Here is a 26,583-nt window from a genome sequence, read left to right as displayed (position 1 = left end):
TAAATCAGATCTACTGCATCATGCATTGTGTCTGAGCAGCTACAGTAAGGTTTGTGTTGCATTCCGCATATTGCAGATTATAACATATGTTTGCTGTTCTACATGCAGATAATCAAGAGTTGAAAATGAAATTTCATAAAAGTAACATCAATGCATTTCTGATAAATCACCATCATATGTTAAGCATTGCATAATAAAATACAATATAGTACATTATATCTCTTTAATACAAAATGAAAGATGATATATAAAGCAGGGCTGGCAGGTTGTCCAATTCTATAGTTGCATTTTATGTGCCTCACCATGGTTTCTAATTGGCAGTAGGACTTAAACTAATTTTAGAGTCGCAATAAAATGTTTTTAAACATATAAAGTATCCAAAGCATATCTTGCCTTATCCTTGTGGTGTAAGAGGATTGATAACTCCCTGGTTGCTTAGTGCCACAGCGATGTTGTTTTCAAACAAACCAGTCTCCAGTAAACAGAATCATTATTTTTACACGTACATTATAGAACTAAAGTGTTGCTCTTGATACAGTATTTATTTCTGATATATATATATATATATATATATATATATATATATATATATATATATATATATATATATATATATATATATATGATAAAGTGATAAAGTCTTGCCTGTGTAGGTGAACTTGAACACAAATCGGTATGGGAGACAACAGAAGAGTCACACAAGTTAAGTTCTTTTCAGACAGGGCAGTACCTGTTTGTTTATTTTGGCACTGTTTCCAGTGAGCAGCGTCATATAAACAGAATGCAGTTCTTGGTTCATAAATCAGGTTCTCGTACACAAACAGGGTCTTACAGTCAGCAGGGTAGTCAAAACGGTCCGAAGTCATACACAAAGCAATATCAACCTTTCTCTTGCATTTCCCACCACACAACTCCACAGCAACAATCTTTTCCTCCTTCTTCTCTATCACCGCTTTTTTGTGAACATGCCCCTTTTATCTGGGCCAGTCTTATTTACACTGGAAAAATATCCTGAGTGACAAAACAATGCAACAATGTGCAGTTTTCAGTGCAACAGACATGCAAACTTCACTTATACTGTGTATAATATATACTGTGCAGTCCAGTCCCGTGCTGTTTTTAAAAGATCAAGAAAATTAACTTACGAGAAGAAAAACACTTACTGACAGAAACCTCACAATGTCATATTTGTGTTTAGTGGGAGAAATGAGCAGATTTCACCAGAGACCTGAAAAAGACTTGGACAAACACCTCCATATGTTAAAATGCTATACATAATTTCATAAAGTTACTATATCTGAATTAAAATGATTTATTAGATGCTTCTGTGAAATTCCTAGTAAAAGCAGAGTATACCTAATGTTTAACCCATGGTATCTTCTTTAAAGAGATTTGTAAAATCAGAAAGTGGGCAGGAGTTGACGGTAAGAGAGGCAAAGTGGAGGGTCAAAAGATGATAGAACAGAAATGGTAAAGGGCATTATTGATATATACTGCAAGATAGAGCTACAGTATTTAATTGTTCAGAAAAATAGCCTAGGAAAACTGTTGTGCAATGCAAGGCCATTGTACATTACCTCAACCAGGTTGTAATATGATAAATGAAATATCAGGTGTTATAATAAATGAAAGTATATTACTAATGGAATACAGATCTAAATGAAACCGTTTGTAAAGTACTGTACATAGCTCCCTGTTGTCTACATTTAGAGCTACCATATAAGCCAATTTTGTTTGGCAGCTACTGCTGGCACTAAATTCACAAATGAACTTATCCCTGGCTGGAGAACTCTAGAAATCTTTTCATAGCCTAAAGTTATTGTTGGTTATTCATGTGCCAAATGCCAGCAAGGCTACACTGTGCACAGCTGCACTGCGCTCCTCTTACAGATGAGAATGAATGACGTGTACTGTACCTCGTCAAGGACAGGAAAAACTTCATTTGAAAAGTGTATAAAGACTACACTCGCGTTTTCAAAGCTTGTGCAACAATATCAAGCAATATATTGAAATGACTGCAATATCTATTGTGTTGTAAATTGCATTCCCCAATGGACTGCAAGTTAAATCTTGGGAAACTCTTGTCCAGTTTTGCAGAAGCTGTGCATGTACATTTGTTGTTATGATATGCTATATTACACATGCGGTCAACGCAGGTGATCGACTTTTATTCGTGCTGATATCTGGATATATAGATTATTAACATTTTTTAAAATGTTATTTATTAACTGTACTAGAATAAAGATATAGTAACATATATCTGCACTGAGTAGAAGACTGTTCCTGTAGTGAACCTGTTCAATTTTTGTTTCCTTCTTGCATCTTCTTCTCAATAAACAGACATTCTTGACAACATGTTCAGCTCATAGAATGTAACCTGAGACAAGCTGACAGTCCTATATTGATCTGAGAAGCTAACACAAATACAACCTTAGTTTTACTGGAATGTCTTGCTAACATAATATTGCTTACAAAGTACAGATTCCTTCAAATCTCTGAAGTTCTTCACTTTATTAAGCACAGCTTTAATAGATTTACTCTGCTGAACCCCAGCAAAGGCAAATTAATTGTACATGATTTAAATAGAAGGCAACTGAACACCTTAAAAAGACATTCTTGGCTCCAAAAGACATTGCTACAACTCTCATGAGGAAGCTGTATTTAACAGGTGTTGGCAGTGCCCTTGTGACAGAGAAAGAATGAATCTTGATTATAAATCTCCCTTCCGACCTCTGAGGGCGCTGTGTAAAGGGAACAGAGTGCCCAGGACTGGATGGTCTGACAATTCATTCCAAGGAAAAGGTGGAAGCTGGCCATCTAGAAAGGAGGCAGAGCTACGGTACACCAAGTCATCACCCCAGAAGGGAAGTGATGTGGCAACCGCGGATTGGAAGAGAAACGTTTGCACTTGCTAACCAAGGGGGCATGACTGATGGTACAAAAGGGGACGTGGCTAGATGATCTGTTCCTTTTGTTATGTGTAAGGTTGAACTGAGAAAGGAGAACTGTAAAATAACAGTGAGTGTTTTGTTTGTTTGTTGTGTCTAATTATACTTGTTTGTTCTTGTTAGGCAGCTAACACGATCCAGAGATGTCGCTTAAGGCCAGCATCAAACCCGGACAACACTTCACAACTGTACACGAATAAATTGTATTTCACCACTAGTACTTTAGCACTCACTCTGGACTTGTGTTCGTGTGTGTGTCTTTGTGTGTGTTCTACTGTGTTTATTCTTTTGGGACTGTAACCTGTTGTTTCGAAACAGTGCAATACACATTGCTGGGTATTGCCTGGGATTATTCTTTGTGCTAGCCAGACCAGGATTATAAATAAACGTTTTCTGTTTGGATCGTGAACTTTGTTGTATGTCTTCTGTTTCGTAATCACATCATCTCTACACCTGCGCACTGCAAAACATTTTGCCACAGCCCTTCATATATTTTTTCATTCTATAAAGCTTATATTCTTCATTGCTGGCTACAGTCATAAAATGTTAAAATAATACAGACCATATAAATATCTATTACTGGCCATGTATCCAATAAACTCTTTGTATAGAACATATGTCACTTGACTGAATTGTCAAAAAATAATACTGTATTGTACAAGTAAAAACTTTATGCACTAAATGCAAAGATACCCACACTTTTGGAGGATAAGGAAACATTCACACTTCAATTTGTGAGTCACCCTGGGCTGCATCCCTGGTCTCTTATTGTTTACAAAGCTGCACTGTGAAAACCACAAGTAGCAGACATAAACATTTATAACAAAATCTAATGGGTGTCAATGTTTATATAAATTAACTATTTAGAATAATATAAATAGTTTATTTATAGTAACATGATATATGTACAGTAACTGAGCTGTTTTTTGGTGGTTTTATGCATTCCAATTGCTCTATGTGTGTTACCCAAAAGGTACTCGACAACCAGTATCTGGCATTTTCTAACTTCAGTTGTGTAACTTAGATTAAATTTTATATTTTAAAAAACTGCAGACTACCAGACACATGAAGCCTGATGCAACGTACCCACCAGCTACACACAAAACAACTGGGAAACTTCACTTCTGCCTCATAGCTATAAAGGTCAACGTGGTTTCCTGTGTGCAAACGATCTGAGTTCCAGTTTTGTATATTGAAGTTAAGCAAGTCAAGCCTTGTCTAATGATCTGAGACCACCTCTTTATGTTCACACGACACTCCAAACAAACTGAACTGTAGTGTGTTCTCAAGCAACCTCCCAAACAGTGTACAATTAGCATTGGCAACCACCCATCTTGAAAAGATCAGGTTATACCAAAGTGCAATAGATTTGCAGGTCAGGTAAAATAAGAAGTATGCCTAGAGGCCTTTGTGGAACTTAAACATCTTTTATCACCTATGTGTCATAGCAAAGTTCAGGTGTCCTTGCTTGTTTTGTAGCAAAGGAAGGTCTTCTGGGCAGCAACTCGGATGTGATGCGGCAGAAAGAGGAGCTGTGTGACAAAGCGAGGCAGCATGGTTCATTACAATAAATCAGGTTCCTGAAAGGCCCTTCTGTTCACACGAACTGCGCTGTGAAATTACCATGACAATCAACTGAAATACCAACTCACAAATCACACTTCAAAGTGCCACTGCGGGGACTGGGAAGTCTACATTAAAGACACCCTAAGGGTTAGGGTAAAGGTAAGGGTTAGGCCCTCTTCAACTGATCCAAACAATCACCTTTGAAATAGTTAAAATACAGCCTTTTGTACGACAATTACATTTTTTGGGCGAGGGGAGAATGAAGAACAAATGTCCCACCCAGTCATTCAGCATTAGCAGTAAGTAGACAATGTTTTGGGTAACACTGCTCTTATATGTAGGTAGGTTGGTTGTTTATTATTATTTGTTACATCTACCTGGAGGCGATCATCTATTCAGATATAACAAGATACAGAAAGGCCTGGTCACACAGGTGACTTTTGTCAACAGCAACAATGTGGCGTGAGCATGACCCCAGCGACACACCGGCAACACGCTGGCGACATGTCTCCCACTTAGGACGATGTTCTATTTTTCAGGCAACACAAGGGCAACAGTTTCAATACCAGCCAATCAAATTTGATAGTAGGGTCACATGATGATAAGGCTCGACCATAACGTCAGACAGTCAGTGTCATTCTGATTCCTGCATTTCATCCAATTAACTATAGATATGCAATACAGTGTGTATGTGGATAAGCGACTGCTAATGTCCACGATTACAATAACATATTTAAGTTATAGATACAATTCTACAATAATAAAATACACATGCAGCATATTTTTTAAAATATGTTTTATTTTAAATTAATTTGCCGTGTATGCAGTATGCCTGTCATTCCTACATTAGCCCCAAATCCTAACATCTTTCATTTTAACAGTAAACAAAGTGAAATTTGTTTTATTATTGTTTAAAAGTACAGTATTGAAAACATTGTTTAGGATAATGAATACCGACATATTTATTATGTTTGGCATATTATGTAGACCTAACTAAATGATTCTACTGTACAACTTATTTAATAAAGAAGGAACTACAGGTTTGTTATAATGTAATTAATACATTTTAAGTAGTCTTCCTTTGCAGCATGTTTACAAAACGTGCATTATGGTTGGGTTGTATTATGTTTTTTGCCTGTGTGTTGCCAGCTTGTCGACTGCAGGGCTTGTCTCTTGTGTGATCATCGCAAACTGCAAGGCAACACGCAGGCAACAAATGTGTTCCTCTTGTTGCAGGCAACAAAAGTTGCCAGTGTGGCCAGGCCTTTAGAGAGCAAGGGCAGCAAATTCCCCAAACAACTTGATCTGCATGTGTTTATTACGATGAAGGGCCTATTATGTAATAAATAAACAAATACATAAATAAAAAGAGGTGTGAACTTGTAATGTAAATGCAATGCACATATAAACCATGCATCTGAATATATAAAAGCCTACATTGTTTCAATTTGAAGTACAGCAGGATAGTTTGGAAAAGTATATTCAATCTCTAAACCTCTAATTCACTTCAGCAGCTGTGATCCATGCTCCTGGCATCAAAACATTGGCAGAAGTTCAAACCTTCTGTATTGTATCTTGTACTATAAATGTGATTTAATTACTGAGAAGCTTCCTAATAGAAGCACAATAGTCACAGTCACAGCCATTTGTGGTCATTATTTATTGATCTAAAAAGTGTCAGATTTAAATACTGAACCCTTTTGATTATTAAAATTAGGTCCTTTGTCCCCAATGTTATGAAAAACAAACATCTAACAAGGTAAGTCTCTGTATTCTATAATTATCTGTATGTAAAACTTTCAATAATGTAAATATTAAACATTAAGCCACCAATCACACATTCTTGTACTATATTTTATTTGTTTCTGTTCATTTTGGTACAAATAAAAACGTGATGCATATATAGACGAAAATGCATTTTATGAATTTTAAAACAAGGTGGTATAAACAGGTCTGTGTTCATAAAGCATTTATCTATGCATAATAATGTGTACTGGTATTAAAGTGATACTATTAGAATTGATCTGTTTTCATCGTCACTGTCCACTTGGTCTTTGGTTGCAGGTGTTCCGGGTTCTAAAACATTCACACTTCAATTCGTAAGTCACCCTGGGCTGCGTCCCTGGTCTCTTATTGTTTACAAAGCTGCACTGTGAAAACCACAAGTAGCAGACATAAACATTTATAACGAAATCTAATGGGTGTCAATGATAAGGGTCAAGTGATAACTAACAAAAGTGATTTAGCCTTCCTTGAAACACATCTACTACCAAGCTTCAACCACATCTTTTGTTTTTTTAAATATAAAGAAACAGTTTCATGTTACGGTTTATAGGAGAGTTAGGAAGCAGCAGCAGTTAAATATGAAATTATTAGAGTACTGTATTAAGTTTGTGTCTGCGGTATATACCATACTGGAAAATATGGAAACAAAAACTACAAAATCTAAGGACATTAAGACTGCTACTAATGTGAAGTTTCATATTTCCATTTTACATATAGGTACCTGCAATCCTAAAACAAATACAATTCAGATTTAATTTAGCACAGTATTAACATTTTCTGTGCTTTCTCATTTGACCAAAAGGTGGCGCTGAAGTCAATGCTAAAGAACCAGAACTGTGCAGATCTAGCAAGACTTTTTTTTTAAGTAAGTTCATTTTATGAAACTAATCAACACAAACCTTCCATGTTTAAATCATTAAAAGCAAGATATGGATATTAATTAAGCACGAGTTCTTTGTTTAAAACTTTGGTTAAATTGCCATGCCGCTATTTGTTTACAGTACAGTACAAAAATGAGCATAGTTTGTGAAGACAAAACTGCAGTAGGATATTTATGGTAGGATATCTGGCAACTATTATAACTACGGTATAAGATAATAAATTCCAACAATGATATTTACTACAGCCCACTTTTGTATTTTTGTTCATTAAAATTTAAATGTATTGCAGTAAGTAATTTATTACAAAATTGCAGAAATTGTACTGTATTTAGGATACAGCCCTCTTCTTCAGATCTAGCCAGATCTGTAAAATCATATGGTAACTTTCCCAGGTTTTGTAACATGTCTTTATAAAAATAACCTTAAAAGATTTTTTCCCATTACCTGGCTGAAGCACAGAGGCAGACGCTGCAAGGAATGCGATTCAGCTGCTTGCAAAGATAGCTTTAAAGTAAAGTTTGAATAAGACTAAATGAATGTGTGCTAGCTTAAACATATAACTAAAGTTATATATACGATATAATATATATATATTATATATATGACTATATATTAGGTAGTTATATATATATATATATATATATATATATATATATATATATATATATATATATATATATATATATTTTGTTTGCTTTTTTGAGTGATGTTTTCACCTTAACACTAATAGACCTGAAATACAATATTTATTACTTAGTTCTAAAGTCTTGGATACCAGCTTTATTATAGCGCAGAGGGTGGGGATAAGGGGATTATAAGTGTGGGATGGTTATAGCCTAGGGCTGGGTTTCTGAAGCTGTGGGGTGGGCTTTGCAATGTGTGTTCTTTAATTAGCCATGGGATAGGAGGGAGCTTCAGAGGGGCATGTTCAAGCTGGCAGAGGGTGGAGCCTTGGGCTGTCACAGTCTCCTGGTTAAGTATTACCTGGAGAGCTCCACAGAATAAGAAGTACACTTGTCCTATGTGTGGCCACAAAGCAGGAGGGGACAGCAGCTGTATGCATCTTCATTAGCACAGCCAACTAGTCTTCATTCATTTATTTATTTATTTAGCAATCCCTGGGAAACTTAAAGGAGCTACATTGGATTTTATGAAAGCAAAGTTGTGGAGCGACTAACAATGGATATGGCTGTTTGTCTGCAAAAGACCAGACTCTCGCAGGCATCAGCACTTGTGGGATGCCTGCTGGTGTTGTGTTCCTTAAGCTTTTCCACTGTGGGTGCACAAGATTTTGATCCTGCTTTCCTCTTTGGACCCAGACCAGGACCTAACTCTGAATCCATTCTGGTAGCAAACAGTGGGGTACGGGTGCCTTTTGGGAGATCCATCTTTATAGACCCAATCAAAGATCTGGTGACTGAAGTGCAGCCCGGGGACAGGTGCTACATCACAGTATTAGAAAATGACCCACTTTCCCAGAGACCCGGTATGCTATCTCCTAAGAAATTCCCTTGCGCTTTTGGGGCGGAAGAAGTGAAATACACTCACTTTGGATCAAGAAGCCCAAACAAGGATAGAGTGAGGCTGCAGCTGAGGTATGACTCTCAGACTGATACCATTATCATCCCTTTCATGCTGGAGGTGGAGGTGGTATCTCAGCAATTGGAAGTCCTAACCCGCAACATGCCTTTGGTTGTGGACAAGCTGAATGGAGTCAGCAATCCTATTGACAAAAAGGTATTGGAGTTCACTTACGATGGCAGCTCGGAATCATGCAAGGTCACCACCCTGATCAGCACAGGAGGTCTACCAAGGTATGGCACTCTTTTAAATTACACTTCCAATGGCCAGATGATTGACTGTGATGCTTTTGTTAACCTGGGCATTCGCTATAAGCACACCTCCACCAACAACTCCCCAAACAGAGACTATATTCCCATGTTGGTAGAGTTACTGGATAAAGAAGGAAACCCTGTGAAGCAGGAGTATTTTCAGATAATGGTTAGGATCAAAGAAGGCACAGAAAACACTCCACCTAAGCCGAGTTTTGTTGCTATGATGATGATGGAAATTGACCAGTTTGTGATGACAGCAATTACCAATGATATGTTAGCAGCTGAGGATGTTGAGTCTGATCAAGATTATTTAATTTTTAATATCACTTCACCACTGGGCTATGAGCAGGGTTACATCATTAGCACTGATGACCAAAACCTACCCATATCCTCATTTTATCAGAGAGACATTAACGACTTGAAAATTGCTTACAAACCACCATCTGTAGACTCAGATGTGGAGAGAATCTTTCAGATTGAGTTTGAAGTTGTTGATACTGAGGGTGCTGTCTCTGATACCTTTGCATTCATGATTGTTGTAAAGCCAATGAACACTTTAGCTCCGGTCGCAACTAAAAATACTGGACAGCTGCTGTTTGAAGGTCAGTCAAGAGCACTTTCCAGCACCCAGAACTTAGAAATCAGTGATGAAGATAATCTAGAAGATGTCAGAATTACTGTCATTGATGGCCTGAAACATGGTGAGCTGACAGTCTTAGGGGCCCGCAGAAAGTTTTTCACTCCTGCTGATTTAGATGTTGGTGTTGTTGTCTATCAGCATGATGGCAGTGACACTTACAGTGACAATATTATTTTCCGCATGACTGATGGCAGACATGAAGTTGAGTTTTTGTTTCCAATCACTATTGCACCAACTGATGATGAACCCCCAATTATAAATGCTAACACAGGACTTGTGCTGTTCAAGAATGAGATTATGCAGATCTCACCCTTCATTTTAAGTGCCACAGACATTGACTCAGAGGACTCTTCCATTAAGTTTATAGTGGAGCCCCCTTATTCCAGAATAGGTGAATTGCTCCTGAGGCAAGCAGAACAGCCGTCAGACCTGTCTGCATGGCAATTCATTGAAAGTGAAGAAATGTTTGAACAGGTGGTTACGGAATGGTTTCAGCAGGACATCTTGGATGGAAAGTTGTTCTATCGGCACATCGGACCTCACAGCACTACCACTGTCATGGACCAGTTCGTGTTCCGTGTCCAGGATGACAACGATCCCCCCAACCAGTCTGGTGAGCACATCTTCACAATTAAAATCCACCCAGTGGACGATCTCCCACCCGAACTCTTCCCAGGCACCTCTTTGCACATGACTGTAAAAGAATATGAGCTGACACACTTTAAAAAGAAAATCCTGCGTTATACAGATCTGGACTCTGATGACAGAGATCTGAAATATACTATTGTTATGCCACCTACTGATACAGATGAAAACAATCCAGTGTTGCTGGGCGAGATAGTTTTGACTGAGAACCCCAATATGGTCATCACAGAGTTCACACAGGCTCAGGTCAACCATCACAAAGTGGCCTACAAGCCCCCAGATCAGGAACTGGGCATCACTCCAAGAGTAGTTCAGTTTAGATTCACTGTTGAGGACACTGCTGGTAATTCAGTGGATGGCACCTTCACAATCTTCTTACAGCCTGTTGATAACATGCCACCTCAGATTATCAACACAGGTTTCACTATATTAGAAAGAAACACATTTGTAATAACCAGGACTGAACTTGATGCTACTGACCCGGACACAGATGACGATGCAATTACATTCACTTTAACCCAGGCCCCCAAGTTTGGACTGCTGCAGTATTTTGGTCTTGATATGTCAATAGGAGAAACATTTGTGTTGGATGACATTGCCAATGGCCGCGTTGCATACATTCATGGCGGTGAAGAATCCACCAGTGACACTATAAAGCTTGATGTTAGTGATGGATTTCACGAGCTCCCTATCATTATCAGAATCACAGTTAATCCAGTCGATGATGAAACACCAACCATCATGCTTTCCTCTGGCCTGCTGGGTTCTTCTATTGATGTCCTGGAGAATGGGGCCACTGAGATTACCACAAATGTGATTCAAGGTAGAGATGAAGACACTGATGATCTGATGCTTACTTTCATAGTTGATGAGCCTCCAAAACTAGGTGAAATCTTGGTTAATGGACTACCCTCTGAAAGGTTCACCCAACAAGACATGATCAATGGAGTTGTTGTGTATGCCCATACAAGTGGCGAGATTGGACTTTTTAAGGTGCATGATTCCTTCAACCTTACTATTTCTGACCTGTCAGACGAGTGGGTTGTTGGAGGTAACAAAGTCCAGGGTGTCCGTGTACATGTAACGATCCTCCCAGTAGACAGCATGGCTCCCATAGTAACAGTAGGGGATCATTTTACAGTGCTTGAAGGAGAGAAAAACGTTATCTCTCTTGGAAATATCAAAGCTGAAGACGTGGATACAGAAAATGATGATATTCTGTGCACCATCATAGTCCAGTCCACCTCTGGATATATTGAAAACATTTCCCCTGCAGACGGGTCTGAAAAATCAAGAGCAGGTACTGCCATCACTGCCTTTAGCATTAAGGATGTCCGTCTTGGCCACATCTACTATGTGCAGAGCATCCACAAGGGAGTGGAACCTGTTGAAGATAGGTTGACGTTCCGCTGTTCGGACGGCATTAACTTCTCACAGCGCCACTTTTTTCCCATTGTCATCATTCCAGCCAATGATGAGAAGCCTGAGATCTTCATTCGAGAATTTGTTGTCATGGAAGGCATGAGCCTGGTCATTGACACGCCCATTTTAAATGCTGCAGATGCAGACATTCCAGGAGATGAACTTGAGTTTGAAATAATCACACTTCCTAAACACGGCAGCATTGTGCAGCAACTGACAACAGGCACCGTCCCAGTCAAGAATTTCACCCTTGAGCAGATCAAGGAAGGATCCAACATTGTCTATGAGCATGATGACTCTGAAACCAAAGAAGACAGCTTTGAGATCAGACTGACTGATGGTAAACACACGGTCGAGAAAAAAGTTCTCATCATGGTCATCCCAGTTGATGATGAGACTCCAAGAATGACCATAAACGACGGCCTTGAAGTTGAAATTGGTGAAACAAATGTAATAACTAATAAAGTTCTCAAAGCAACAGATCTGGATTCGGAAGACAAAACTCTCACCTACATCATTCGTTTTGAGCCTGGACAAGGTTTCCTTCAGCGCATTACTACTTTGGGAGAATTGGTTGGCAACATAACCACGGGTATGAACTTTACCCAAGATGAAATAGATAAAGGGCTTATACAGTACGTCCACACTGGCCAAGAAGGGGTGCGTGACCTTGTTAAGTTTGACGTCACAGATGGCATCAATCCACTGATAGACAGATACTTCTATATCAGCATTGGCAGCATAGACATGATCTTCCCTGATGTCATAAACAAAGGTGTGACCCTCAAGGAAGGTGGAAGAGTGACCCTCACCACAGACCTGCTGAGCACCACAGATATCAACAGCCCCGATGAGCACCTGAGCTTTAGCATCACCCGAGCGCCCAGTCGCGGTCACTTAGAGTGTACAGACTTCCCTGGAGTGCCCATCACCACTTTTACTCAGCTACAGCTGGCAGGCAACAAGATATACTACATCCACACTTCCTATGATGAAATAAAGATGGACAGCTTTGAGTTTGAAGTAACAGATGGCTACAACCCAGTCTTCCGCACTTTTAGAGTCTCCATCACTGACGTGGACAACAAGAAACCAGTCCTGACAATCCATGACCTGGTAGTAGCAGAAGGGGAGGTGAAACTGATCACACCCTTTGAGCTGACTGTTGAAGATCGAGACACCCCAGACGACATCTTGCGCTTCACCATCACCCAGGTGCCCGTCCATGGTCAGCTGTTGTACAATGGCAGCTATGTGGTCACCAGCTTCACCAAGCAAGACCTAAACGAGAACCTTATCAGCTACAAGCACGATGGCACAGAGTCCAGTGAGGACAGTTTCTCTTTCATTGTGACGGATGGCACCCACACAGAGTTCTACGTTTTCCCTGACACTTTCTTTGAGACTCGCAAGCCCCAGATGATGACCATCCGGATCAACTCCATTGACAATGGCATCCCCCAGATAGTAGTCAACAAGGGTGCCCCCACTATTAGACTCCTGCACACTGGCCACTTGGGCTTCATGATCACCAGCAAAGCCCTGAAGTCTGAAGACAGGGACAGCCATCACAAGTTCCTGAAGTACCGCATCTCTGAAGAGCCCCTGCATGGCTACATTGTCAACACTGCTCTGGGAAATGACAGCGTGAAAACCTTCACACAAGGTGAGTGTCTGTTTCATCTGTTGTGTTTAAATGTAAAAAATGTGTTTCATAACAATGCACTACACTTTTACTGCAGTTTAACTACAGTTTTTCAAAAGTAACAAACAAAAAAAACTCTATTGGAAGACTAATACTGATTCATAATAAAAAATACATTATTATTTATCATTATTATTACCATTGTTATTACCAAAAATACCAAAATATATGGAATGGTAGCCAAATATATTTTAAAATGGTAACCTTTCAGTGTTTGTGATTATATTGAATGTTTGTATGTCAAGCATGTCAAATTTAAGTAGAAACAACAACAGAAAATCATACAGAATACACATCATAAAATGTTAAAGAGTTATGAAATAAAAGTGACAGAAGCCACAGTAGAGTATGTTGATGATTGCTCAAATAGATTTGCAAGTACTGTATTTTTAAAACCAAAGCACCTTTTTAATCATTGATGCCTACCCCTTTCTATAATATTCTAGGTGATATTGATGAAATGAAGATCTGTTATGTCCTGCGTGACGGGGACAATGCCACCAGTGATATCTTCTACTTTACAATTGAAGACAATGGTAAGAATACATGATTCAAATGTTTTGAATTCCTATTCTTTGGTCCAAAAGGGAATTGAGGTTGATGCTCCCAGTCTTTTTTCTCATTCTTGTTCAACAACACACAGCCAGTGGCATGACTGATAATCTCATCTCACCCCAATACAGAGGGTGGTTACTCCAGCACAGGCCAGGGTCGCATGGCATATCAGCCAAGATATGTCCATCTGAAAGCACAGCTTAGTCTTTTGTTGTTTCGGGTATATAGGTCCTTATAAAAGTTTACCATACTGTATACAATGGTGAAAACAAATATAATAATGGTATATCAAGTACAAACCGTTAAAACATGTTAAATACATAGCATATGCATGGGAAAACATGATAATTTATTGCTGTATGTACTCATTGAGTACATACAGCATGCAGTGGTGAATCTTCAGTACTTCTGTACTTAGTTTTGTAACTTAGTTAGTAGCATGCCAAAACAACACAAACTAAGGGTATGAAGCCCAGTGGTTAAAACAACGCTTTAGTGAGGGCTTGCATTTCCACGTACTAAAGATAAAATCCTGTGCTGGTAAAAAAAAAAAAAAAATCTTACTTCTGGAATGCGTTCGATCACAATAGAGAGCATTTGGAAGCAATGAAGCAGTAGATGTCTCAAGCATTTTCTTGTTAACATGCAGTGCTGCTAATTTCTTCTCCTGTCTGACATATAAAATGGAAAGGGCTTTGGATTTCAGGGGCTGTGTTTATTTTTATTTCTGCAAATTCAGTTTTGGTCAGATGTCACATGAACCTTTCTTCTTGGGTTTCCTAACTTGCAGCTCATTAGTTTGCTATTGATGTTACCTTGTTCCACAACATGTATCTGGTGCCATGGAAAAATATCTGGTATACCGTCACAGAGACACCAGCGTGGTACAAGGCTGCAACATGCGTGTGGATAATACGTACAGTAATAGCAACTCATTGCTTCAAAACTTCAGTCCGGATCTTGGAAATAGTTGCACACTTCTGGTTGATAACGCACTTGTGTTTCTATTCTAAGCTTGATATTGTAAACCATAGATTTTGGTTGAACGTGAAGAGCCTCAGAAGAGTGAACTATTTTTAAAGTAAAAGTCCATACAACATGCATTAAAAAGTCAAAATGTCATATCAGCTAAGTAAAACACAATATTGTACATGGAGTATATCAGATCATATATATATATATATATATATATATATATATATAAGATATATATATATATATAATATATAATAGTGCACAGATACGTGTAGTGCCGAAAGTATAAAAAAGCACTAAAGACACTAAACAATATCTCCACAAAGTCATACAGCAGTTCTTAGCAATGGTAAACTAACCACCCACACATACCTCGCTTAATTGTTGATATTTGTGGATTCGGGATGGTGAAGTAAGATTGTGTTTTTTTTCTTTGTTCTGTTTGAATCAAAATGTTTTTAACCAAATACAATGGAACGCAACATCAGTGGCCATGTCTTCAAGAATATAGAAGAGGTTTTTTTGCGTGTGTGGCCAGTCCCAACTTAAAAAAATATCAACAATTATGTGGGGTATGCATGGATGGTTAGTTTACCATTGCTAAGAACTGCTGTATGACTTTGTGGAGACATTCTTATATATATATATATATATGATAATTTTACACTGCAGATTCATACAACATAAAGTATGTAGAGTAAATGTGCAGCGAAAGGTTACAAAATATAACAGGTGGACAGCTATTTTAACTACAGCTGTAAATGTAAAGAGCAATCTGAGTTTGTGAAATGCAATCCTAGCAGTTAGGTTTGGACTATAATTATACCGTATTGAGAACTATCAGAAGATCACCACTCTAGACGTATTGGTTTTTAAACATGCAGCCGTTCAGAGTCTAGCCACTGACATGACTCTCTCATAAATTCCTTCTGCAAGCAAAGCCCACACCATCAATCTTAATATTAGCATGCACTCAAAGTGGTGCACATTTTAATTGAGATCACTTGTTCCAGAGAAAATGGGTAAATGGTAGGTAAGGCTAACAAAGATCTCTAATTATCTCCTTTTGCAAAGCCCCCTAAGGGTAAAACACCTGATATTACAGACTGGTAATTTAAACTTTTAATATTAAGGGGAGAAGAAATTGCACAAGGTTAGTAGTTTTAAATCAGTTACAGTGTAACTGTACAGCAGGTGTCTTTGTTATATATATATATATATATATATATATATATATATATATATGATTTGTGTGTGTGTGTGTGTGTGTTAGATGTGTGTGTGTGTGTGTGTGTGTTTAATAGTGTTTTATATAGTTCATTTGTTTATCATTAACTCAATGGGGACTGCTTCAGTGATCTAAAGCAAGAACAGCTCTTCATACATGCTGTAATAGGGGTGTTCTGTTACTGTGTGGGTATCTGCTAAGAAACACGAGAGACACAGAGGGTTTGCAGTTTAAAACGCAGCTCACGCGTGCAGGTTTTATTAATTACAGGGAGTTGTTGCAGTAATAGGTGGCTGTCACTAGGGGTATCTCTAGTGTGGGAGAACATACACTAACATAGTGTACATGACAAGTAAAAAAAATACAAAAACAAAAACGCTTTTCAAAAACAACTAAGAAACAAAAGGTGGCCAATCTCAGACCGTGCGCTACTCCCGCTATACAGGGAGGTCCTGCACCAGGAACCTTCTCTTTAATACTTAAATTAAACTTCTGTGGGTATAAAAAACCCTGCATGAAGGCTGTTACCTATGACCCCGGTTCCACACACGGTAATCGTGCACTTGTTCCTCTCGGGAGACTTCCGCCAATCCATCTCAGGCTTCAAAAAAAGAGCAAAGAAACTGGCTTGTCAGCCCCTTTTTAAAGGCATGTGACCAGGGTTTATTGATAATCAATTTCTCAATCAAAACCTGGCCATCTGCTGGAAATTATGTTTCAATTAGGCAGGGAGGGAATTCTAACCTCCCAGGCACACACTTTATTTTTCCCAAACTCTCAAAATTACACATTTTATTTACAAACAAAACACAAACATTATTTACAGGGGCAGGCCTCAGCCCTGACACACATGCATTTACTAAAAATAACCACTCTGCTCTATCACAGATTTTCTGTATGAATATGAATTGTATTAATTATAACAAGTGCATTTTGGGAATGGTTGCAGGTAGTCAAAATGCCATTCTCTTTTGCACATGATGTCTAAGGTTTAAATAAAGGATTGGGTCACTAAAATTAAACCACCTATTCATAGTTCTGTCTATCCATACATCAATTGTTGGCTTTACTGATGGTTTCATTACAAAACAGTGGAAGGATAAATGCTTTGCAGTCCACTCCAATACTTTATACTTGGAGGTTTTTTTTAACAGCTGGAGCTAATTATAGGAGATTACAGTAGCATAATGTGTTCAGGATAAGAAAACAGCATACCCAATTAACACAACAATACAACTGTTTGCAAAGCCATTATGCCAGTTGGAATACGGAGCTTCGGAATCAGGTGCAATGTTGGTCTAAAAGTATCTTACATCTGGCCAAAGGCTAACCAAGTGCAGAGAGGAATTAACAGAGTTTGTGTATGTCTGCAATGAGGGGCTGTAAAAGGCTGACTTTGTACAGGATTAGATGGTTACAGTGAAAACAACAAAGTGCCTCTAGTACCACCGACATGTAAAAGCGAATGAAGATCACACAGATAACAGCAAACAGGATGAGACGTTCCAGGGTTAAAAAAAACAAAGTTAATGGCATTTGGTGATGGGAGGGGAAGTAAGGAATGGGGCTGCCAAGCATACAGCAAAAATAGCAGGACTTTAATTAACTTTAAGGACTTTAAGTGTCACTGCAAACCTCTTGTGAAACCATTGTCAGTTTTATTACTTCCATAAACATAGCAAAGTAGTTAATGCTGATGCAGTACTCAAATATTAACTTTTGAAGTTAGATATTTGCAACTATTATAAATAAGGCATATCTTAGTTAAAGCCACTTTTATTCATTTCATATATTTACATACTGTAAATAAACATTTTTTATTACATATTAGTTACTGAACATATTGTATATAGAGTATAGATAGATATATATATATATATATATATATATATATATATATATATATATATATATATATATATATATATATATATATACAGTGCCTTGCAAAAGTATTCAGACCCCTGACCAATTCTCTCATATTACTGAATTACAAATGGTACATTGAAATTTCGTTCTGTTCGATATTTTATTTTTAAAACACTTAAATTCAAAATCAATTATTGTAAGGTGACATTGGTTTTATGTTGGGAAATATTTTTAAGAAAAATAAAAAAACTGAAATATCTTGCTTGCATAAGTATTCAACCCCCACACATTAATATTTGGTAGAGCCACCTTTCGCTGCAATAACAGCTTTAAGTCTTTTGGGGTAAGTATGTACCAGCTTTTCACACAGTGTCGGAGTGATTTTGGCCCATTCTTCTTGGCAGATTTGCTCCAGGTTGTTCAGTTGGTTGGACGACGCTTGTGGACTGCAATTTTCAAATAGTGCCACAGATTCTCAATGGGATTGAGATCAGGACTTTGACTGGGCCACTGTAGGACATTCACCTTTTTGTTCTTGAGCCACTCCAATGTTGCTTTGGCCTTGTGCTTGGGATCATTGTCCTGCTGAAAGGTGAATTTCCTCCCAAGCTTCAGTTTTTTAGTGGACTGAAGCAGATTCTCTTGCAGTATTTTCCTGTATTTTGCTCCATTCATTCTTCCTTCAATTGTAACAAGATGCCCAGTCTATGCTGATGAGAAGCATCCCCACAGCATGATGCTGCCACCACCATACTTCACTGTAGGGATGGTGTGTCTTGAGGCATGGGCAGTGTTAGGTTTGCACCACACATAGCGCTTTGAGTTTTGGCCAAAAAGCTCTATCTTGGTCTCATCTGACCACAAAACCTTTTCCCACATCGCAGCTGGGTCACTCTCATGCTTTCTGGCAAACTCCAGACGTGGTTTCAGATGGTACTTTTTGAGTAACAGCTTCTTTCTTGCCACCCTCCCATACAGGCCAGTGTTATGCAGAGCTCTTGATATGGTTAACTGGTGCACCATTACTCCACTCCCAGCCACTGAACTCTGTAGCTCCTTCAAAGTGATTGTTGGCCTCTCTGTGACTTCTCTCACAAGTCTCTTTCTTGTTTGAGAAGTTTTGAGGGACGACCTTTTCTTGGCAGTGCCTGGGTGGTGTGATGCAGCTTCCACTTCCTGATTATTGATCCAACTGTGCTCACTGAGATATCCAAATATATATATATATATATATTTTACATATACACACACACATACATACATACAGTGCTCCCGCTTCACAAAGCTGTAGTCGGGAACCATAGGTAAGAGGCCATGCTATTTGTGTTCCGCCTTATAAGGTGAATACTAGTGTTAGTGTAATGGCACTATGGGGCAAATGGGACAAATGGGAACCATGACCATATTGCCTTATAACCTGTTCTGATATAAACGGTCTGTCTTATAATGGGAGAGCACTGTGTTTGTGTGTGTGTGTGTGTGTGTGTGTGTGTGTTTGTGTGTGTGTGTGTGTGTGTGTGTATATATATATATATATATATATATATATTATAATTATATATATATAATATATATATATAATATTATTTTTCAATTATGAAGTACTGAAGACTTCACAAATGTGTTATTAATACATTGTATTAGACTTACTTGATTGATAATTTCTTACATATACTGAGATGTTACAGAACTATTAATCATTAACCTGTCTTTTTGTTTTTTGTGTGTCAGTCGTTTGATATTTTCAAAATCAAATTTAAATAATTTTCATCAATCTTTTTCATCTGAAAAGATCTTACTATACTGTGCATCAGGAAAGCTGTAGGGAGGCTGCACTGGGCATGCCTTGTTCCTGGAATGTTGTCATCCAGGCTTCATTACAGTTGGAAGGAGCATTTCCACCTGTAACAGATAAGATTAACTGCAATTTTCAGTAGTGCAAACTTAATTTGCGTGATTTCTTATACATGATTTATAAAATGCATTCAGAGCACAGGTGGTGTTCTTTTCTATACGGCTTAATTTGGGTGAAAATATACATACTGTTTGTCCTAATACTGGCCTAAACTTATCTGGAGGTTAGTGTATGTGTGTTTTAAGTAGTAGGGAAAGTATCAGTATCAGGGATGCAACACATAACCAGCAACACAGAGAGTATGTGTTAAGTGTTTAAGTATTTACCAAATTATATACTTTTAGAAGATAAATGCCAGTGTTGGTGAGACGTGGACAAGGGTTCTCAGGTGTCCATTGAGACACAGTGGATTAAGTCAATAAATTTGCCTAGTAGTTGGTTGTCAACACAAAAAAAACTAAGAAGTGTATTATCTAGGCCAAGCCTTATGCGACAGACTTCCAGATAACATTATGGTCTCATATATATATATATAGTATATATATATATATCTATATATCTATATAATATATATATATATATATATATATATATACATATATTTATCCAGACACAAACCTACTATCCCCAGCAGCTGGCAATATAGTTGGACCAGGTCTTCAAAAATTGTCCGGTCTTTTAAATAAATATATTTACGCTGGGTATGAAACCATTGCAAGTAATGTTTGTCTTAGTTTAGAATTAAGGTGTTAACTGTGGAAATTATAAGCCATCTGAAAAGCTACAATAATGGATTACGGTATTGAAACTGTTGCTCCGGGACTTTTTAAACTGCATTGCGTACTGGACACACACACCTGGCAGGAAGCTAAGCCATATTTCCGATTTGGGTAAACACTACTATGCTTGTTAATGTAATAAGAAAACATCACAACCAAAGAGCTAGTAATGTTGCACTGGAAGAAATGGGTTTATAGTTAAAAAGCCACCTGCTTGACAGGAAATCAGGCAAGGGCATTCCAGTTATTTATGCTGTACTGTATAATTTTATAGGTGTACAGAAATCAATTTACCTAAACATCAAATGGGAGAGAGCAGAAATGCGTGTTACAAGAAAGTTTGCTCAGTCTGTAAGAATATATATATATAATGCAAACAATGCACAGTTTGAATCCGGGATGTCATTCAGAGATAGAAGCTGATATAGAAATTGGAATGATAGAAATGCCTGGTCAGTAACAATGTGCACAAAAGAAAATGCTGAAAAGTGAAGCACAGAGACTTGACCTGCACTGTGGGGAAGTCATTGGCTCTTGCTGAGGCGGTCTGTGGAGACAGCTGCAGGGAGTGAACAATGCAAGCAGGATTTTTTTAGTTTGGTAAAGGTATCTATAAATAAATTGATGCCACCCAAAGACTTTGCCTCCCCACTTAGATTGTGAAGCACTTGGCCTATGTGAATAATGTTTATTTTATGGTATCTTTTGTTTTGGACTTCAAGAGTGGTGTCAACAGAGAGAGAAAAAAATTCCAGTTGTTGAGAAATGATGCACTAGCACTAAATATTTGTTTTTTATATAATAATATATAGACAGTAATTTTGTTAACATTGAAACCCATCATATTGTCAGGCTAAATGATATGAAACAGACTTGGAGCTGTATGGTTTCCTGTTTTCACAAATATAACCACACACATAGAAGAAGAGACCATCATTAATTGTATGGCAATACTAAGTTTTGGACAGAAGGACGGTTTAGTTTATATTGATTTGAGAAAATTAAAAGGGCATTTGAATAACAGCAGTTTACTATCCTTCAAACACCAAGTTAATTGAAGGTGAACGTGAGACTATTAGCTTTTTTTCAAGTGTAGAGCTTATTTACTGTTTGCCAGCGGGGGTTGAATGGCTAGATCATTGAGGATGTGTGTACGAGCGTGTGTGCACTCTTCCATACAGGCTCTCCTAATCTCTATGTCAGACTCCGTTAGGAATTGTCAGCCTGCACTTTGTAAAGAAATGGCTATATCATAATGAAAACATAATGCAAATAAGATTTGGTTTGCTAAATGCAACCTAGGAATATAGTGTGAGCCAATTAGTCTTGGAAAAGCAGTTATCTGCCCAAATTGTAAACAAAGGGCTTAAACATTTGCCTTTGGAGGATTCCCGTTAGTTACACCTTTCTCATTAAGTTGAGAAAGTTTAAATTTGAGAAACCTTTATATCAGTAATACACTATTTAATTAGCACACTGTGAAACCAAATGTTTAAGAATTACACATACATTTTATGCAACAGATTTTAAACACCTTCTAGTTTTTATTTCAATAGTTTGAGAACGTACTTTAGAAGCACAAAAAACCCCACAAAAAAGTAACATTATTACTGCTTAAAACAAAGGCTTTTCGTAGTTCTAGGGGCGAGTCTCAGCTTGCTACGCTAATCTTATTGGTTCCTCAAACTATATAGTCCAGGGTCACCTTCCAATACTTGTTCTGCAAGTCTTTCTCCTCCCCCTCCCCACCGCCTACTTTGCAACTGTATCTCCCTTCTAGGGGTCGATGGTCCTCCATCACCCCGGCTCTGGTGACCTCTGACCGATGTTGGAGGTTGTACCTCAAACAAAGGCAGCTCATATCGGTCCAGAAGGCGAGATCCTGGGCCAAACAGTCAATCATTCCACACCACATCTTACATCTTACAATGCTGAGCTTCAATCTTTGAATAAACACTACAGTGTAAAGTATATAAATACAACAATATGTTCTGGTGCATAAGATTTATGTTTGATTCATGAAGATTTAGTTTGCAATACATAGTCTTGTGCTATTTAAACAAAAGGTATAGATCAACAAGATAGTGCATTTGAGTTAAGTATGCTTGTTACGTTGCAATCCTACTCATCGGCACCCTATTTATAGAAATAATGTTTCCCATTTTAAACCTCTGTATATTGGCACAAATCATTGGTTCAGTCAAATTTCTTCACAACGAAATCCAAACTTTTGTTGGTAGAAGTTATTTTGTTCATTATTAAATACAATTATTAACTCTGACCAGGTCAGATAACCTGAAAGTATGAACTATAGTAACTATAAGGAACTTCAAAGGGGGCTCTTTTAATGAGGTTAGCAGAGGGTTAAGTTTCCAATCCTTTCTAAAGTGAAATATTCAACTTCCTGAAGCGCTGATTGATAACCGGCCGGCAGACTAGCCACTCTGGATTATGGTTGCAAGTTTTTTTAGTTTTTTTTTTTTACTGCTGATACCAGTATTTGTGTACTGTCACCCCCCCCCCCCCCCCCCTCCACTACTGTTGAAAGAAAATAAAAAAGCCCTGATAACACAAAGCAGGCATGCATGTCTCTCTGCTGCTGCTGCTGCTGGAAGGCTTCAGCGCTTGATTTGTTAATCACATCTACCAGCTTCACTATCGCAGTTGGAGTGTTACTAATGGCTGTGCAGATTACTCGTGTTCCTTTGAGGGGAATTATGTTCCCAAAGCATTCATTTACAAATTTGTCCAAAAATGTGTCAGTCAGTTTTAGTATAATCTCTATGCATATTATTACCTAATAAAGATATGTCTTTAACATTGATACAATCATCATAAGTAATGTAGGGGAGCAACTACAGCTAGTATACATTGTAAATGTCAATGATATCACAAAAGCTTTGTCTTTTTATTTGGTAGAAGAAAACAAATCAAAATACCCATAAGTATAGTAAGAAATATAGGTACATTTCATACAGATTCAAATGAATCCATAAGGCAAATCACCAAAAACCAAGGCACTCTTACAAACTTATAGGTAAAATACCTTTATTAATGGGGCATATCCAAAAACGGAATATTAAAAGTAGAACATGGAACCAGCATATTCTAAAAAACAAAGATACTACCAAAGTGTAGCGGCAATCCTAGCCTTCATCAGTACCATCAGTAAAAGTACCTTCCTGAAGATGTTTCTACATGCTTGAAGGAACACAAATACAGTAGTTTAATTCCTTAATTTAAACTGCAGTTTTTTTTTCTTTCTGAAGGAATTCTTTCCAACACACAGAACCAAAATAAAGTGGGCTTACTGCAGGTACTGTACAAGAGAAGGTTTAATTAGAATTTTGTTTTACTTTTTTTACTACCACATTACAAGTGCCTGTACAGCTTTTGTGGTTAATTATAGCGCCTGTAGCCCAGACAGTTGTAAAAGTCTCCTTTTCAAAGTTGAATTCCAGCACTGTTGTGTTACATTGGCAGCTGAGTATTTTACACGGGTCACTACAGGTTTTTTCAGTACCTCAGTATGGGATTCAGGAGCTGGTATTTTAGGAGTCATCGGGTTAAAATACCAGCAGTTAAAAACTGGTCTCATAAATTCTTCTTTACAGCAATTTTATATACAGAGGTATACATATTTAACATGGTTGTTACACCACAGCCAGGGTGCAGAGAGGGTACAGGATTAAGCTCTCGCTGAGCTTGTAAAATGCTTTATTTTACTTACTCTACTGCTGGCAGCGAGCCCTCAAAGCCACTGAAACAAAGATCCTCACCTTAATTAGTGCTCAAATAAACACTCCATAAACGTTAGTGTGTGAATCCAGTCCCTCGTTCAGCCTTTAAATCTCTTTTCATTGCGTGTTTGCTTTTCAATACCCACTTTATCAACTTAAAATTGCTTTAAGAACAAAAAAAACTTTATGTTCTGAAATTGGAAATCATTCTAAAGTCTGACAATGTGCATGATAAAAGACTTGAGGCCTGTATTTATCAACTGTGCCAAACAGTCGGAATGTGGTCCCTTTTTTTAATCAAGCTTCAATACAATAGTGGGAAATAAACAGTGGTGGCAAAGGGCCTGGCTAGTTCACATACAATGCAATAATATGGAGTATGTAAAGCTATTGTTAACTAAGTTTTCCTTTGAAGAATTTTCCCTATTATTAAAAACAGACAAGGTCTCTGATTTTCAATGAACTGGGCTTTAAAAGAAAGGGCACAGGCTAGCCTTTTGTCCTCTGAAATGTCACTTAGGACAGAAACCGGTTCAGTATTTAGAAACGGGAAGCCTCCTCTTCAATGCCCAACACTAGCATTTAGGGCCAGTGCTTCGGCACAAGAGAATGGTTTTGCAGTTGTTAGCCTCAGCAGACATCCACACACAAAGCACCTTTGAAAATGTAAACCCTGCATTGGATGAAGGATACTGGGGGAAGACGGATTGGGTTTCAAAGAGCCGTTGCTGAGATGATAATGCATATTTGAATAACTGGAAAATCAGGGACCCACTCAATTAGAGCCCCTGTTCTGCTGTCTGCTTGTGTCTCCAATTATCCATTATCCTCATGTAAGTTTAATAAAAATGTTACTCAGAAAAAGCATAAAACATGTGAACTACAACAGTGGGCTGACAATCCAATCTCTGTAGCAACCATTAAAGGGTGGCTTATTTGGGTAACTGTTAAATGTTTTTTATATAAGCTGATTATTTCAGTGCTGGCCACCCATGATAATACACTAACATGACTTTTGACTGAAATGCCTTAGAGCTAAGGTTCATAAAACCTAATGTGATTAGGGAATTACCCCTGGGAAGTTTAGATTTGGAAAAAAATTAGTTTAAGAGTTTTTAACATCCACTGTTCACATTTTTTAAACCGCTCCAATTTGATTACAATCTCTGAGGTTAGCGTGTGAAATTTGGATTTTCAATTACAAGTGACAGTCATAGATTCTTTCTCATACTTTTTGCCGCCACCTGGTAATAACCGACATAATCTAGTATATTATAATTCTGAATGCTAAATTAAACACCAAAGAGTAGATCATGGATGCACGGATCAGCCATAATTGGCTTTGGGTATTGTACATTATTTTTTGTATCATGATATACCTGAAAAACTGACAAAAAAAAAAGAAGAAAAAAACATAGTGTACAAAATAGTTGAAAAGCATATAGTGTGGAATGTACCGTATGCTTCTGTAATATGCATAAAATGTGCATTTATGTATGTTAAAGACCAGGGGTTCCTATTATACAAACTAAAAGTGGAATGAAAATTGTTTTCCATGGCATACCGAAAAAACAGTAAAATCATACATAAATAAGGAATCACAGCATGTATTTTAAACCACCTTATACCGTTTCTTAAAAATAAACTAATGTAGAAAATCCATGGAAAATTCCTTATTTACCTATGATTTTACTTTTTTTTTCAATATTCCCGGCCTGTCATTCCATGTCTTTCCACTTTTAGTTTGTATAATAGTTCATGTCTATGTAATGGCATAAGGGGTTTTAAGATGTGTCTTAAGCATTTTAAGTTATACGCTGTCATTCTTTTTGGACATTCCTTTCTCCATTGTAGTCAATGGGCATTCCTTTCTCCATTGTAGTCAATGGGCATTCCTTTCTACATTGTAGTCAATGGGTATTCCGTTTTGTCATTCGTTTTAGTCTGTCCCCAACGTTCTATTTTGACTTAGTGTGGTTTCCTTATCTACCATTTGCTCAATGATGTCCAGTTCCTCCCAGATTCAGGCTTTTTTGATTTTGCAATGTGCAGAGATGAAAGATAAAATGCTTTCAGGGCTTTTTTTTTCTTAAAACACGCGTCTTGGCGAATAGATTTCTTTTCTTCCAAGAAATAAACCACAGCTTTTGTTTGT

General features: G+C 37.7%; 1 protein-coding gene across 1 annotated transcript in view; it reads left to right on the top strand.

The window, feature by feature from the left end:
- The first annotated feature begins 8,211 nt into the window (after positions 1-8,211).
- Positions 8,212-26,583, top strand: part of frem3 (Fras1 related extracellular matrix 3) — a 61,484-nt gene continuing 43,112 nt past the window's right edge. The window contains exons 1-2 of the mRNA XM_041260025.1: positions 8,212-13,388; positions 13,874-13,963. Coding sequence (XP_041115959.1) covers positions 8,360-13,388; positions 13,874-13,963 — 5,119 coding nt within the window. The 5' untranslated portion in view covers positions 8,212-8,359. The remainder of the gene's footprint in view (positions 13,389-13,873; positions 13,964-26,583) is intronic.

This window comes from Polyodon spathula, chromosome 1 (assembly GCF_017654505.1).
Source record: "Polyodon spathula isolate WHYD16114869_AA chromosome 1, ASM1765450v1, whole genome shotgun sequence".
Taxonomy (NCBI): domain Eukaryota; kingdom Metazoa; phylum Chordata; class Actinopteri; order Acipenseriformes; family Polyodontidae; genus Polyodon; species Polyodon spathula.
Note: the sequence above shows the minus strand (reverse complement) of the source record. Positions and strands in the feature narration are given on the sequence as shown.